General features: G+C 31.0%; 1 protein-coding gene across 2 annotated transcripts; it reads right to left on the bottom strand.

Annotated features, from left to right (window-relative positions):
- Positions 1–2,658: 2,658 nt before the first annotated feature.
- Positions 2,659–9,058, bottom strand: LOC111401087 (sodium/hydrogen exchanger 1-like). Of its 2 annotated transcripts, none has more exons than XM_023028633.1 (8): positions 8,244–9,058; positions 7,914–8,032; positions 7,279–7,376; positions 6,272–6,331; positions 6,156–6,202; positions 5,883–6,077; positions 5,752–5,798; positions 2,659–3,318 (listed from the first exon to the last, which is right to left on the bottom strand). In XM_023028633.1, exons 1-8 carry the CDS (start codon positions 8,421–8,423, stop codon positions 3,315–3,317), a joined length of 750 nt encoding a protein of 249 aa, XP_022884401.1. In that variant the 5' UTR covers positions 8,424–9,058; the 3' UTR covers positions 2,659–3,314. The 2 variants fall into 2 exon arrangements, with proteins under 2 accessions (XP_022884401.1, XP_022884400.1); XM_023028632.1 differs by having other exon boundaries at positions 2,659–3,049.
- Between the last annotated feature and the right edge of the window lie 3,665 nt (positions 9,059–12,723).

The following is a 12,723-nucleotide window of genomic DNA, read 5'->3' as shown; positions in this document are numbered from 1 at the left end:
GTAAAATTGAATTTAAAAACACACATTTTTCTTTCCCTTGCACGTTTTTGCATAGTCGGAATACTTAACTAATCAATTCAATGGTGAACGATGACCAACTGCATTTTAATTTTGTATGGTTGAGCAGTTTGTGTTAGATTATTTGTTAATCACACAAGATTTTCTCTTAGCAGATTAAACAAAGTTTAACAGTCGTTAGGTAAAATTCTTTAATAAATAAGCCATTAATTGATTAGTTATAAATTGATTCCATGCAAGTCATCGTTTCCGTTTTGAGAAATCAATGTTTACATTTAATGCATGGTTAATTATCTACAATATATTAAGAGTGGGGATGGTGGAGAAACTTTTGAGTACCAAATTTACCCCTACATATTTAACTATATGCCCACTATATCCTCATAATTGGAATACCAATTTAATTAGTATTTTTCATTTAGTTCAGAATTAATATAATATAACGAGTGAAATATTTAATTGATATCTATCATTTTGGATTGGAATTCATATAAGGAGTGAAACTAACATTCAATTATATATTAAAAAAAAAAAAAAAACAACAAAAGCAGTGCCTTGCTACTCAATTGACCATTTTGTTCTTACAATTTTTATTTTCCACCAACAAATCAATTTTTATTTTGTAACAACAAACCCTTATTAATCTTCATAATTTACATTATTATTCACGCAATGACCTTTTATATTTCATCAACAGAGCAACTTTTAATCTTCATGTAATTTATCCATTAAGTTATTGTTTAATTGAGATTACAAATATTTTGAAGGTTACATTAATATATTAATGAGGAGGACATTCAATGAATAAAAGATAAATTACACATGGAAATTCAATGACTAACATTCAATTGATTTTTTTTTCTTTACAACTTTTAATATTCATCAACAAAGCCCTTATTACTGATTTAATTAATATTTATCATTAGATTTAGAATTAATATAAGTGGTGAAGTATTTATCATTAGATTTACAAATATTTTGAAGGTTACATTAATATATTAATTAGGACATTCAATGAATAAAAGATAAATTACACATGGAAATTCAATGACTAACATTCAATTGATTTTTTTTTTCTTTACAACTTTTAATATTCATCAATAAAGCCCTTATTACCAATTTAATTAATATTTATCATTAGATTTAGAATTAATATAAGTGGTGAAGTATTTAATTGATATTTATTATTTGGGTTGGAATTAATATAAGGAGTGAAACTGCCATTCAATTATTAAAAAAAAATCAACAAAAATTTAGTGACTTATCATTTAATTTAGTATTTTGTTCTTACAATTTTTATTTTCCATCAACAAAGCAATTTTTTAATTTTCATCAACAAAACCCTTATTAATCTTCATGATTTACATTACTATTCATCCATTAAGTTTTTATTTTTCATTGACAAAGTAATTTTTATTTGTCATCAACAAAGCCCTTATTAATCTTCATGATTTACATTATAATCCATCCATTAGGTTATTATTTAATTGAGGTACATTATAATCCATCCATTAGCCCTCAATTTAATTTGCTCATCACTAACTCCTGTAGGTTTCATACTTGTACAGACCACATGAAACTCCTTTAGATGTTTGTGGAGATCTTCACTGGCAAAGGCCATGAAAAGTGGGCAAGAGATGAATTAGTCCATATTTAAGTTCAAAAGTAATGGCAACATCTAAAGTAAGAAAAGTAATGCATAAAGGTTGATGAATCAAATCTGGGGCTGCAAGCTCCTTCAATGTCCTATTTCTATCCATGACCTTTTTTTCTATCGAATTCACTTGCAAATAGGATGTTCGGGTTGAGATCATTTTCCCCAAGATTCCACCGAGTGTCACTCCGTAACCTACGCAAGTTCTATCAATTTTCGGATCGTTTGATTAGAAGATCTAGTTATAGTCATGAACATAGAAAAAACACAAAAATAAACTAATTCACTCCTCGGCAACGGCGCCAAAATTTGGCATGCTGTTGCAGGCACCAAAAAATAATAAAACCTACACTTCCAAAAAATATTTATAGTAGTGGAAGTGAGGATCGTTCCCACGAAGAGTGATTAGTCTAATTTTATACAATGTTAACAATAACGGCGGTTTTGTTTGTGATGAAATCAATTCTAACTAAAAGCAATGCGATTTAATAAATTGGATTAAATCAATAGAACGAACCTTGGTCTAAGTCAATATCTACCGTAGGAATTTCAATTGATCATGGAGCTATGAATGATTATCAATTCATATTTTTGCATTCATTGCTGAAATTTATTTTTCCTATTTCTCTATAATTAATCGGAAAACAAGAAATCCAATCAATCCTTATTATTAAATAACCCAAGAAAAGTACTTAAGATTTAATTTAATAATAGCATGGGAAATTAGAGAAATCGATGAAACTAAACAATATAATCACACGCAGTTATGTTTAATCTAGTAAATATCCTTCCTAGAATTTAATAACCTCTAAAACAGTGATTAATCAAAACCTAGTTACTTCTTAATGTCAAAGATATCAAACAATTACGTATTTGTTCTTTAAACAAGCAATAGATTGTGATACATGAATATCTAATAGGCCTCTTAGAATTCAAATATAACAACCATGAAATCATGCATAGAAGAATATTCAATACATAAGATATGAATGAAAAAATGAAATTTATTTAGATCTCACAGTTTGAATTGTTCCTAGGCTTCAATATCCTTCGACCAAGAGATGAAGTTTAGTTATACATCAATAATCCTTAAGCAAAAAAAGAGAAAAGTTTATGGTCCGTTCTTCGCCTCCAAATATATGTAGAACATAAGATTTTTAGGTGAAAAAGGAGGTTTTCCTCATTTTGGCATCTTTAGGTATATATATGATGTCAAAAAATATTGTTTCCATGTAAAATTTCATAAGACTAAGGAAACTGGCCCGTCACAGAAATTTTGGCCCGTGCTCGCGCGCCATATATTTCATTGCGCGTGCCACTTTGTTGTTTTGCTCTCGGTATGCAAGAATAAGGTCTCGTGGGCGCCACTTTAAGCCCCTGCGCACGCAGTATAAAATAATTTCAATTGTTACACTTTGATCCCTGAACTTTCATCTTCTCTTTTTTGGCTTTTTTTCCCCTTGTTTTCCTTCTTCCAACACTCTGAGTCTTCTATCAATTGACCTTCAAATCTTTCACTCATTCGTTTCGCCTTCCGGTTCAATTTTTGGATAATTATATTTTAGTCCTTCAACTTTTGATTTATTTCCCTTTAATCATTTTTTGCTCTTTTCTTCTAATTCATGCCATCATTATCCATTTGTTACCTAAATCACAATATAAGGGTACTCAGTACATTTAGGCGTTAATTAATCACAAAAGCATAAGGTAGAGGAATGAAAAATATGACACTTTACAATCCTATCAATATATGTCTAAAACATGCACTATCAAGCTACCACATGGAGTTATTTTGAACTTTAAGTGCAACATGGGTAACATAGAAGTTCAGTTTTTCATTACATCTAGGGAGATCACTTTTTTAACCCAAACTTTCTTAAAAGCGGAGGTAATCCTAGTCAATCGTGTCATCATCTCAATTAAGTGACTAACATGATTTGCAAGGAAGTTAACCTAGCTAGAGATATCTTGAATTTTCATCATATTCAAAAGTTTATGACACCTAGGCCTTGTGTGTCCCAGAACGCCACAATTGTGACAAGTAGAAATAAACATAGGTTTAAAACTATGCGATTGCTGATGTTGGTTTCTAGGTAGGGTGTTCCTGCATGATCTAGTAAGACTCTATCCTAAGACTCCTTTGCCCTTGGGTTTATAATTAGCAACATTACTTGGCTCTTTGGTAGTTGGGACAAAGGTAGTCTTGGATGTACTAGCAGTATTGTTATCAATCTAAACATATCCTAGACCTTGCTTGTTTCCAAATGGCTTATTCATCCTTAACAGATTATCATGTTTTCGAATCCTACTTAAGAAGGAATGGAGTTGTATATTGATGTTTTCTAGATCACTTGTTAATGTCTTAACCTTAGTTTCTAACTTCTCATTAAAAACTCTCAATTTTCTAAAGTTTTTGGAAGAGTCCTGAAGATTATCTATGAGTCTCTCTTTCCCCCTCTCAAGTTCATTAACATTCTTCAATATAGCTTTATTGACCTTTTTAATCTTAAGATTCTCCTTAAACAACTGTTAATAAGCCTCATGAATATCTATCTTATCCTCAAAGTCTTCCTCAGAGTTCTCGCTGCTCTCCTCTTTCTCAGCCTTCTCACTTTCTTCATCCGATTCATACTTAACTATAAACTTGAATGCCATATAGTTCCTTTCATCCTTACTGATAGATGAATCACTTTGATCACTAGAATTGGTTTCATCATTACTTAGTGACAAAGCCAATGCCTTACCCTTTCCTTTATTTAGGTTCTTATAGCTAGGACATTTATTCCTATAGTAAACAAAACCCTGACATTCGTGACATCTAACCAATTGAGTTTTCTTACTAAAATTCCTTGAATTAGTCTTCTCACGCTTGCCTTTCTGAAATTTACTAGGAACACCCTTCTCCTTTCTTGAGGTTTTCTCTTATTTCTAAGGACTTTCTGAAACTTCTTAATAAAGTAGGCCATATCCTCTTCCCTAAAGGTCTCTATATCAGTTAATTCGTCCTTTTCTTCCTTAGTGATATTAAAGGCAATCGACTTATTTTTCTTCGGCTGAGATATGGTGAGTTCGTGGGCTTGAAGAAATCATCCAAGTTCATGTATATTGACTTTGCCTAAGTCCATGCTCTCTTCAATTGTAGTGATCTTGGGTCTAAATCTTTCAAGTAACGACTTGAGGACCATTCACATAATTTTAGACTCAAGGATTTTCTCACCTAGGTTAAAGCTAGAGTTCATTATATCATTTAACTTTGCATAGAATTCAATGAAAGATTTTTCATCCTTCATTCTAATCCCTTCAAACCTAGAGGTCAACATCTACAGTTTGGAGTTTTTAACAGTTTTGGTTTCTTCGTGTATGGTCTCTAGAATATCCTAAACCTCTTCTACAGTTTCACATATAGACACTCTCATAACTCTTCAGCAAACATTGTCATAAATAGGGCATGAAGCCCCTTACTATTCCAATTATACTCAGCAAGCTCATCCTTAGTCCGAAGGAAAATGTCCGTAGAGGTAACTACATCTGACATTGTAGTAGATGGGACGGTCCAACCATTTTGTACACTAACCAAAATTCATTCATCTAGAGACTTAAGCAAGGCTCTCATTCTAACCATCTTGTATGTATAGTAACTATTATCTGTATCTGTATTGTGCAATAGGGGAGGAGAGGGTGTTGCATAACCTAATAGTCCTTCAAAGTACGTTTCTATAGTAAATAAGGCTTCTATATATGTCAATAAGAACTCTGACTTTCTAAGCTTCTGTAGAACTCCTATTTGAAAGTCATATTTATTTCCGTTCTTAGTCCCATACCATATATTTCTGTTTCTTTTACATTACAGACGTGAACTTTCTGGTGCATAATGCTACCTATTAATTTATTCAAATATTCATTGTTAGCCTTTGACTGATTAAATTTATTAATTTAATTCAATAAATTTCATTACTGTATTGATATAAAAAAAATCTAATACTGTGACAAAAGCATTGCCTATGTCCCTTTTCATCAATTAAAGAATCAATTCTATATCATTAAAAATGGAAACTTCCTAAAATTTTAATTTTTAGTACCTTCCGAAGTATAACATTCTGATTATATAAGCACTGACAAGTCCAGCCTGCAGCAGAAATTAAAATGCCATATCAGAGAGAAAAGACCACATGCACATGCTTTCGTATGAGATATCCTGGGAGACGCTTACCAAAACGCCAAGTAGCGTGCTTGCAAGAAATAAGTACAAAAAGCTTCCAATAAAGTGTAAAGAAATTGTAGGATCAATAGTTGTCATATCAGAGCTTTGAATGGCATTGAAAAGCACCACTGAAGTAGCATCATTCACTACACCTTCTCCAAATACCAAACTGTAAAGTAGGGGCGTCTCATCTTGACTTAGCACCTTATAGCATTAAAACAATTGTCATTTCAGAATGTGTGGTGTTCTCATAACATTGGAGTAAGCTTTAACATATTTTACCTGCAATGTGCAAACAGAATCTGTTGCAGCAAATATTGCACAAATTGCTGACATGATGGAGAAGTAAGGGAAACCCAAAAAAATATGTGAAGCAATCAGAAGTTGCAAGGTCATACCTAGATAATCACTAATATCCAGAAAGCCGATTCCCAGGTTCCTAAAGAATAACACGACACGTGAATCATACACAAGAGGATAAATAATAGAATCAGAATGCATTTTCCATCAACACTAGGGATGGATCCAGGATTGGATCCACGATCGGGCTACAAAATTTCAGACCGGGCTACTACGTGGAAAAAAAATTTTTACACATAAAAAACTGATTTTTTACCCAAAAAAAATAAAAAATAGCTTTAAAAAAAAACTCTTGGACCTGGGGGGGGAGGGCTACAGCCCAGCCCCCCCTGTATCCGTCTCTGATTCAACACTAGATAATCCATAAAGGACTTAATCATCTCTCCTCTTTAGAAAGAAACTTAGGGCATGGCAGATGCCACCTCAATTTTTTCAAGTTGTAAGTTATGATTTATTTACATTAATCTGTAGGGTCACCCCTGATAATAGGAACTTCTTGTTTCTGATCAACATAAAAATATTAACTGTTCAATTCCTTCCAAAAAATTTAACATTTATGTCAGGTCAGGATGAGTTGAAGTACAAAGCAAAAAATCCAGATGTTTCATCCAATATAGGAACAAATCTCTTACAAGTGGTAGTTATGCCAAAGACACTCACAACGATATGCAATTTATGAAAATGACATATTTCTATATTCTATATGTATATTTCAAGAGCTTAACATGAATGCTATCCACGTCAAGAACTTACAAAAGGCTTTGGTATGAGAGTATATACAACTAAAAGCAATATCTAACTTAGAAGAACAAATGCAATCTGAAGCATTAAAATTTTAATAAGATAACTGAGTATCAAATGGAACTACAGGTAAAAAAATTGAATGTTACAAAGAAACCGTTTTAATATTCTCTGACCAGAAAAATTGCTAGAGCAGAACCAAATCATAAACGACAAATGTGAAATCTTGATAGACACAGAATTTTGTAGGGGGTAAAAACAACATGGACAATGTAAAATAAAATAAAATAAAATAAAAATTTACCGGTTGATATGACAGCACATGAAATTAGTGTACCAACAGCTCCAAACAACATTATAGTGATGAAGTTACGGAAAAATTGTTTCTTCTTAACCTGGAACCTGGCAATGGAAGTAATAAAATTTTAAGCTCCTGAACAGATAATTTACTGGAAAAGTACGCAGGTTCTCTAACATCAGGCCCCCAACAAAAAATCATATTATAATACTGACGAAAACTTTCTTAGCAATCGATTTAGTAGATTCTCAAGATGTTAAAATTGATTGTGAATCGGGAAAAGAAACTAGAAGGAACTAAACTCAGTTTTTAGAGCTCAAACTCTTAACCTGTTCAACATCTATTTCACCACCGTTACTAGAGCTTGCATAGCATTAAAATTCAAATAAAGGATCAAACCTTTTGAACTTATGCACTTAGCCTCATTTTACATGTCCTTCAATGGAATAGTTCAAATTGAACATTTTATAAGTGTGCTTCAAATTGAATAATTGAATCTCCATGGACAAAAGCATTTCTTATAATGATTCAATCAAACAAGAAGCATTGTAATTGCTCCAGATAGACATGTAACAACGCACATACACTCACTAGTAAAGTACCTTTTGGACAAGAAAACTATATAAAAGCATTCACCTTACCCAGCATTAAATATGATCGGAGGGAGAAGATATATGAAGAACAGATCCTCGCTGAAGACCAGGAGATGTGAGCTCTTGCCCCTACTAATCAACAATATAACCACTCCAGTACATAAACCCTGCTAGAATCCAAATTGAAAGTACATTCTGGTACCACAAACAAAGAATAGACGCAATTCGACATATGACAAAAAATTCATAGTAAGATAATAATTAGAATACAAATCCGTGTATCAGTACTTCAAGAAACCAAAAGATAAACAACATGATGATGTAACATATAAATTCTTCACCATATGTACTCAGGAAAAAATGAGAGTAAAAACTAACAATGATAAGGGCTGTAATTGATTCATTCATCCAACGATTCTCCTCCAGCAGATGGCCAATGACAATGCAGCCGCAGAGGAGGGCCACGAAGAGGTTCATTGACACAACGGATGCATGATCAGAAGTGGACAACATGTAAAGTTTTTGCATCCAAGCACCCAATTCAGAAACCGTATCCATTTTGAGCGTAATTGAACCAAATTAATTAAAATTTTATCATATTTCCAGAAAGAGATAAACCAGCTTCAAGTCTTGATACTGTCTGCTTCGAAATTTATTCTTAAAACACTGCATGAAATTAAGCTTGATCGTTTGGAATACATTGAGATAAGAGCCACCACAATTTTTTTATTTTATAAAATTTGCAGAAGGTTCAGACACTTAAAAATGTTTAAAAAACATTGACAAAAAGTTCCTTGTACATAAATAATAAAAATTAAACAAGAAAATAAGAAGCAAGGTCGTTTATAAGGAATTTTTTACTAAAGCACGATCATTTCTTTTTAGGTAGAGAAAATAGAAAAAATAGTGTGAAAATTGATTCAATCTCGCTATTGAAATCCCAAGAAACAAAAACTGGGTATGACTCTCTCCTGATCACCCGTGATCGCAGCGATGATTTCAAAAGAAAAAAAATCAGAAAAAGTAGGATAAAGCGGTTGTTGAGGTGAAATTTCTGGAGAGTCACGGAAATTCCCGTAAAATTGTGATCCTCTACTCATATTTCCATTCATATGATGATGAAATCGGGCCATTGAATGGCGTGAAAAGTGGGAGGAATCAAAGGAAAGAAAAGTAAATTGAGGTTTCGCCATTTTTTGTTCCATGGTCCCTCTGATTTCAAATTGCTTGGCTCGCCTTTAAAATATTTTCTTACATTTTCAATTTCAATTATGCTACTTGTACATAAAATGGTATATAAATGATTACATGAAATGATATGATGGAAAAGAATTGGATGAAAAGTTGATCCTATTTTAAACTGACAAATGATATAATGGCATGTGACAATATGTAATTCATTATGTAAAGTTTGATATACATACGAATCTTTAATTTATGTTAAAACTCTACTTTATGGTATTTTTTAGTAGTGTTAGACTTTAATTCCGTTTCTCTTACTAAGATTTTATGGGTTCCCTATAAATAGAACTCATTATTTATATTGTAAACAACTTTATTCATACATTAATTTGAAAGATTACTTTGTAAGGAGTTTGCTTTTCATGATTTGTTCTTCATTGAACTAATTTTGAAGTTATCAAGATTTGTTTCTTGTACCGTTCAAATAATTCGAGCGAGATTCTTTAGTCTTGTGATTGTGGGATCAACATATTGTCGGTGATTGTATTAGTTCTTTGGTTCGCTTAGGGACCTCGATTGCTAGGTGTGCACTTATTGTAAATGAGTTTCTGGTTATGTATATCCTTATTAATTATTTTGCTTTTGTGAGGTTTGGTTGGTCGGTTGCATTTGTCTGGTGCATGGCTTTTGTTTTTGGCTTAGTATTTTAGGATCTGTTTGTTTCACGTACGCTTTATATTGTTATGTTTGTTGGCCCGTGTGAGGAGAGGCTGTCTTGGGTGCGGACCTCAAGACCTTGCAAATGATCCGTTACACGTGAAAAATCCAAACATATGCATAAATAAGTTTTAACAAAAAATTGGGGAATAATAAAAAGTTCGACTTTTTATCTTTTTATTTAAATTATTTCACAAAGACTTTTGAGATAACAGAAGAAGTGAGGATTGATCATACCAACGCAATTACCACAAAATATATAGTTTCCAAAATCAATATTGTAATTAAGCAATCCTTTTTTTTTTTTTGAATATCCATTAATTTTCAATCAACAAAGGGTAACTTTAGAGATGCATGCTACTCTTGGAAAAATTAAAATAAAATAATACGTTATAACAACTAATAAAATCTCATTTTATTTTTAAAGTTATTACATACTTGAGTTTACATTGAAGTAATAATAATCTCGTGCTTAAGGGGATGTTTGGGAGACATTTTTATGTAAAAATGTATTTTTGAATAGCAAATTGATGGAAAACGTGTGGTTGAAAAATAAGGAAAAGTTTTTTATTTATGTGTAATATTATTTTAATAAAAATGTGTGGTTAAAAAGAAGACAGAGAAAAATGCATTTTAAAAAAAATGAGTACCAAACGGGACCTAATATTATATTTTAGAATTGTATAACTAAGCCTAAATTTCACTTTTATGATTTTATTCAATTATGATTATGACTTGATTTGCATTCAATATAATGATACAAGTATGAGACAAATTACATTGACCATATTCCATTTTGGGGTTTGGGGCAGGGAGGTATTAATTGTTTAATATTTGACTTTATTGTGAAAATAAGAATCAATAGTCAACTATTGATAGAGAGCATCTCCAACCAGTATTAAAATGATTGTAAAATGCTAATCTGATGTGAAAGTGATGCTCCAAAATTAGACTTCAAAATTTCCCACCAAATTAGAGTAATGAATAATATTGTACCAAATTTGGTAAAACGGTGTTCATTTCGTGTAATTTATACAATTTTTATTATTTTTCTTTCTGCCATTTATTTTATATTTCATTGCAAAAAAGGTCATTTTCATCACTTTTTAATGTAAAATGACCTATATACCATCCTATTTAAATTAAAAAAAAGAAAAAAAGAAAAATTGAAGAACACATTGCAATTATACTCCCAAACTTTTAAAAAATCGTAAATGAGTCCAAATGAATTGTTTAAAATGGTAATTAGTACAAAACACCCATACCTCTCAATATTATTATGCAAAATGTCATTGCCTTTTATTTTCTAGAATGGGATGATTAGCACAAAACGTCCTTGCGTTTAGCATGTAGTGTGTAAAACGTTCATATGTTTCAAATTTTGCATTTTCACTTCGTATAACAGTACAAAACATCCATATGTTTTGCCTGTAGTATGCAAAACATCTATACGTTTCAAATTTTTGTATTTTCGCTCATATTTCCACGTTTTATAGTGAAAAATGTCATTTTTACCCGTTTTAATGTAAAATGACCAATGTACTCTTCTATATAAATAAAACAAAAAATAAAGAACAAATCCTTATTTGCATTTGCAAGTTGGGTTCATATTTGTGAGTAGCATCCATATTTGCACAAAACGTCCCTATATGCACCCACGAGTTAAGAAAAATAAAGAATCAATATACCCTCATATTTAATTTTTCTTTTCTGTTCTTTATTTTATTTAAATAGGAGAGAACATGTGTCAATTTTTTTTTATTGAAAAATTGGATGAAAATGACATTTTTTCCACAATGAAAGGTGAAAATATGGATGAAAATGACAAAAAAATGAAAGGTAAGAACGTTTTGTGCTAATTACCATATTTCAAAAAATAAAAGGTAGGGGCATTTTGAACAAAAATATTGAAAGATATGGACATTTTGTGCTAATTACCATTTTAATTATTCATTTGGACATATTTGCAATTTTTAAAAAAAGTTTGGGAGTATAATTGCAATTTGTTCTTTAATTTTTCTTTTCTTTTTTTGTTTTATTTAAATATGAGGGTATATTGGTCATTTTACATTAAAAATTGATAAAAATGACATTTTCCGCAATGAAACGTGAAAATAGAGGTGAAGATACAAAAATTTGAAACGTATAAACATTTTGCACACTAAATACCAAACATAGGGACATTTTGTGCTATTAAGCCAATTCAAAAAATAGAAATTTGATAATTACAAATGAAAAAGAAATTAGCACTACAACAATATAAGTATTATTGAAAACAGAAATTTAAAGTAAAATATAAAATAAACTAAGACAGTAATTTAGTATTCAAGTAGATCATTTTTGAATCCTTGAAGGTCATCGAAATATTGATCAAAAGAACAAGAGGAACTTTGAGATCTCTAACTTCATTGTTGAGTTATTTTTTGCATATTTCTTGTATGTTCATTTGAAAAAACTCACGTAAATTTGATCCATTATGAAATTTAAATCTTTTGGTAAAATTTTATTATTTTTCTCGATTTTCTATTTTCTCATTTATTTAAAATTGATTGCATTATTCACATTGTCATTGTTCAAGTACCCATATGATGAAATTTGTAATTGTATATTACCCTTCACTACATCTCAAACAAATAAAATATGGACATTAATATTTTGAAGGAAAAATACAGACATGAATAAATAACCCTTTTTAAATTCATGTAATTACCCTCCTTCGTTTTTTAATAAAAACTGCATTTATCTGAAGCATGTTTGGTGCACTATATTGGGTATGAATACTTTTTAATTTATACGAAGTTCGATATAAATAATATGCAGATCAATATATAATCCATTACACGATAACACAATAAGGATATCCATAATTATTAATTAATAATAATCGTAAACTATTCAAATGGTATTATGGGGTGTGGGGCCAAGCCCGAGGTTGTGTCTGGGCCGAGACCACCGCTGA

Source organism: Olea europaea, chromosome 10 (genome assembly GCF_002742605.1).
Source record: "Olea europaea var. sylvestris chromosome 10, O_europaea_v1, whole genome shotgun sequence".
Taxonomy (NCBI): Eukaryota; Viridiplantae; Streptophyta; class Magnoliopsida; order Lamiales; family Oleaceae; genus Olea; species Olea europaea.
Note: the sequence above shows the minus strand (reverse complement) of the source record. Positions and strands in the feature narration are given on the sequence as shown.

Bases quoted from the DNA above. Each gene is read 5' to 3' on its own strand.
- LOC111401087 (XM_023028632.1), bottom strand. From the start codon at position 8,423: ATGGATACGGTTTCTGAATTGGGTGCTTGGATGCAAAAACTTTACATG. The intron at 8,033-8,243 runs GTTAGTTTTTAC...GGATTCTAGCAG, and splicing joins CAATTACAGCCCTTATCATT to GGTTTATGTACTGGAGTGGT. The intron at 6,203-6,271 runs GTATGACCTTGC...CCATCATGTCAG, and splicing joins GGATATTAGTGATTATCTAG to CAATTTGTGCAATATTTGCT.